The sequence below is a fragment of the Cyprinodon variegatus genome, unplaced genomic scaffold, assembly GCF_000732505.1.
Source record: "Cyprinodon variegatus isolate N-32 unplaced genomic scaffold, C_variegatus-1.0 Scaffold184, whole genome shotgun sequence".
Classification (NCBI taxonomy): domain Eukaryota; kingdom Metazoa; phylum Chordata; class Actinopteri; order Cyprinodontiformes; family Cyprinodontidae; genus Cyprinodon; species Cyprinodon variegatus.
In genome coordinates this window covers 1104907-1108637 of record NW_015150637.1, presented here as the reverse complement: position 1 = coordinate 1108637, position 3731 = coordinate 1104907, and the positions used below count along the sequence as shown (strand labels likewise).

Genomic DNA, 3731 nt, shown 5'->3' with positions numbered 1-3731 from the left:
CCCTCCCTATCTCCCTCTCTTCCCTCTCTTTCTGTTTCCACCCACCCCTCTCATCCTCCCTCTCTCTGTTGGTGGAAACAGCGCTGTTCCTCTGCTGGGTGCGGCACTGCAGAAGCCCTTCAGGGAGTACTTGGAGGCCCAGAAGGCCAAGCTGCACCATGTCACCAGAGAGGGGACCCCAACGGTAAGAACCAAATATCACCCACATTATGCCAAGACAAAAAAAAAAAAGCCTCATTTTTTGTCTTTTACATAACTGCCCTATTTTCAGCCTGAATTTCACCAAATATCAAATAATAACTAAAAAACAAATGAAACTTTGAGCTGATTTCTTTAGGTTTAGTTGCTTCTCCTGTCAGCTGTTGGTGATCCGGTAAATTACACAGGCTTGTTTTGGGGACCAGAGTGACAGAGTGGGTTTCGCGCTGCTTCGGACCAACTTTGAGTGGGAAAGGTGGAGGGGGGGGGGCAGCGTGGGGTCCAGCTTCACCCGAACTGTACTACTGTAGCATGGGGTGTGCTGACTCATGCTCCATCTTACCAATGGGAGAGTGTGTGTGAGTGTAGTCACTCCCCTCAGTGCCTCACACACACACATGCACTCGGTGCCCCGCCTGAACCCAGAACTAACTGTAGACCAAAGCCACCCCCCCCCACCCCTCCCTTGTGACAATCCATCACCCCCCCACATCTAGAACAAAAAGAGCCAGTTGTAGCTAAAGCCTGTTTCTTCTTTAAAAGCTGTTCTCTCCTCTTTCTCCTTTCCTTGCACTCAGTGATTAATTCAGAGCGTTATTTTTTTTCTCTAGTGTACGAGGAAGAAGAAAAGACATAATGGATAGACTTAGAGGCGTACAAGGACAGATTAAGGCATTTTCTAGAACAATGTTCCTTTTTTTTTTTTGTGTCTTGTAACCTGAGCTTCCAGCAGTTACTGGAGAGAAGCAGGGCAATTGAAGTCGGTGGAGGCAGGCTGCAGGCTGGGGTCACTGGGGGCTTTATAGGAGGGGAGGACGGCGGGGGCTGCCGCGTGTTTTATTACCCCTGATCTCTATCTGTCCTGCACATGGACCTGGATCCCCACCTAGCCTACAGCATCAGGAGCAGAGGGGAGAGCAGGGGGTGCGGCAAATGCGGGGGTGGAGGTGGAGAGGAGAAGGGGGTGGCCCTTCTCTTACTGACCGAGCTCTTCTCTCTCTCTCTCTCTCTCTTTCTGTGGTTCCTGGTAGGAGGAGAGCTGGCTCTCGTGGCTCTTCGAGAAGGTTGTGGTCATCATGGTATGCTTCTTTGTCTGCTCCATTGTCAACTCCATGGCGCAGAGCTATGCCAAGCGCAAGCGGCAGGAGAAGTCCTCGGACAGCAAGACGGAATGAGGGCCAGCAAGGTGTGGGGGGAGTTGGGTGGGTTGGGGTCGATCGTATCGGACCACCAGCCCTTCATATCTACTCTCCCTTTTGGCTGATACCCCATCATTATCCTAGGCACAAAAAAAAACGGCACCATCTGGTTTCTCTCTAGCTTCTGTAACAACATGTTTATCTTCAGCTTGGACTTCCATTTGCTTGTTTATGAAGGCTCTGCAATTTTGGTCGCAATTTTGGTATTTCTGTATGTTCTCTCCTGCAAAGGTAGGTGCTCGCTGAGACATGTGGGGCTGTATGTAGGCATCCACGCTTTGAACTAGTGCTGAGTCTACTTAAGTTTTACTCTAATATTTTAAATTAACCATATTTGCTGTTTAGTTTTAGCTGTTTTTTTTCTATTTAGGATATTATTATAGCTTGTAGATGTTTGGCATTGGCTGTTTAGATAAGGAACGTAGTTAGAGCTGCATCATTTCCATTTCATGTGCTGCAGTTGTAGGGATGGCAGTGGATGCTTTAGGCTCCACATGGTGTAATAGGTGACTTCTGTGCAGGATGTAGTATTTTGGATAGGTAATGATAAATGACTCCTGGATCACCCCCGCCGGTCCCTTTGTCTCCCCTCATTGTTCTGCTTCCAGGAAGAGAGCGCATGAGTCAGCCCGGGGGCCACTTTGACCAGATGCAGGGTATATATTCAATCAGATCTACAACGTTGTGTGTGTCACATGTAGATAGCGGGTTGTCTTAATGTGGTCGCAATATTTTTTGTGGATTAAAGCAGATGGTGAGATCGGACTGCTGCCTGGTGTGCTAGATGAGAGAGAAATCTTCTTTGTTTCCACTTTTCCTTTGGAGGTTTTTCCTTCTTTTTTTTTTTTTTTTTTGGTACCAAAAGGAGGACACCAAGCTGGCTCGCCAGTGATCCACCACCTTCCCCTGTTTCTTTCTTCTTTTTTTCTTATTTGTTTTCTCTATAATTGCCAATGAAATGTGCAATTTTCCTCTCCCTGTGCTGGACTGAGAGCAGCGGGGACGCTAGAGCAGCAGGGAGGAGGGATAGAGGAGGGGAGGGGGGGAGAGAGGGAAAAAAACCCTCCATCTCACAGTGAAAAGCGTCTGTGCCGTTACCTCAGCTGAACCCTCGAATGAACTCGTTGCACTCCCTCAGTCACGGAGCCAGGAGACGAATCACTCGAGTAGATTCAAAACAGAGGGGTACTGTTGGGTGAGCTGAACCCTGTGCACCGCACCGGCTCTAGCCTAGAACATTCACATGTCCTTTTTTTTCCTCCCATCACGGTAAGTCGGATTAGGACTCTCTCTCTCTTTCTTTCTCTCTTCTTTTTGTTGAAGTCATTGTGTTCTGTGTCCATGCATACATCTTCAGGCATGTCCGTCACTCTCTCGGCCTGTCAGATAGCTTATCAGACTGGTGTTGGCTGTTAAGATTGCAAGGCGACAACAGTCTGTAGGCTGTCTGACATTTCGGGCTCTTTCATCTGACCAGCATCCTGTCGTGTCCTCCTCCTCCTCCTCCTCCTTGTTGGTATATCATTGTTTCAGTTAGCATTAGTTCCCATTCAGAGGTGTATGTATTACGATGTCACTTCTCTTATCCAAACCGCTTGCGCAACGTTGGAGTTGCGGGTCTATTGTTTATTTCCTCCGCGCTGACGTCTGTGAGGGTTTTTTTATTTTTTGTGTGGCTTTATGTGAGGAAGTGTGTTTTGAAAATGCAGATGCTGGTGTGTGAGAAGTGTGTGTGTGTGAAAGCTGACTCTGTGTTTTTGAGTTTCCAGAGAATCCAGACAGTACACACCTCATTGCAAAACATCACATTGTGACACCCAGCCTTAGGTATAGTACACCAAGTCCTCAGCGTGTTTCCTCCTTCCCCTTTTTTACACTTCCCTCTTCTGTTGCAATGAAACCTTTCTTCTATTTCTCAATACTCACTTTTTTTGTACGAGGTAACACTTTATTAGAACAGCCCTGTTAGTTGTGCGTGTGTTTTTTGTTTTTTTTTAACCCACAAGTAAGTAAATATAAAAGGCTGAAATTAGTCTGACCTTTTTTTTCCTCTTTATGAGCAAACATGTTGAACTTCTTTAGGTTGTAAAAGTAAAATCTCCGATTAAGCTGGAATGCCTTGCTGTCATAAGGAATGTTTTTCTTGGCCGGTTTCAGGATGTCCTGTTCCAAAAGGGAGCCCCTTTTGGCACAACCACCTGAATGTGTTTGTGTAGAAACTGGCTGTATATGTTGGAGGGTGAGTTCCTGTTTATGATAAATGTCTGTAATTAGCTTTTACGGTTGTATGCATTATTCTAACCTGTACTTTTATCTTTAATAAAGCTTAATTCA

The 3731-nt window shown here is 46.4% G+C and overlaps 1 protein-coding gene across 1 annotated transcript in view; it reads left to right on the top strand.

The window, feature by feature from the left end:
* The window catches only part of vmp1 (vacuole membrane protein 1), a 105530-nt gene extending 103268 nt beyond the window's left edge, over window positions 1-2262 (top strand). Inside the window, exons 11-12 of the mRNA XM_015379028.1 lie at window positions 82-184; window positions 1230-2262. Of these exons, the coding sequence (XP_015234514.1) occupies window positions 82-184; window positions 1230-1373 (247 nt within the window). The 3' untranslated portion in view covers window positions 1374-2262. The remainder of the gene's footprint in view (window positions 1-81; window positions 185-1229) is intronic.
* The last annotated feature ends 1469 nt before the right edge of the window (window positions 2263-3731 follow it).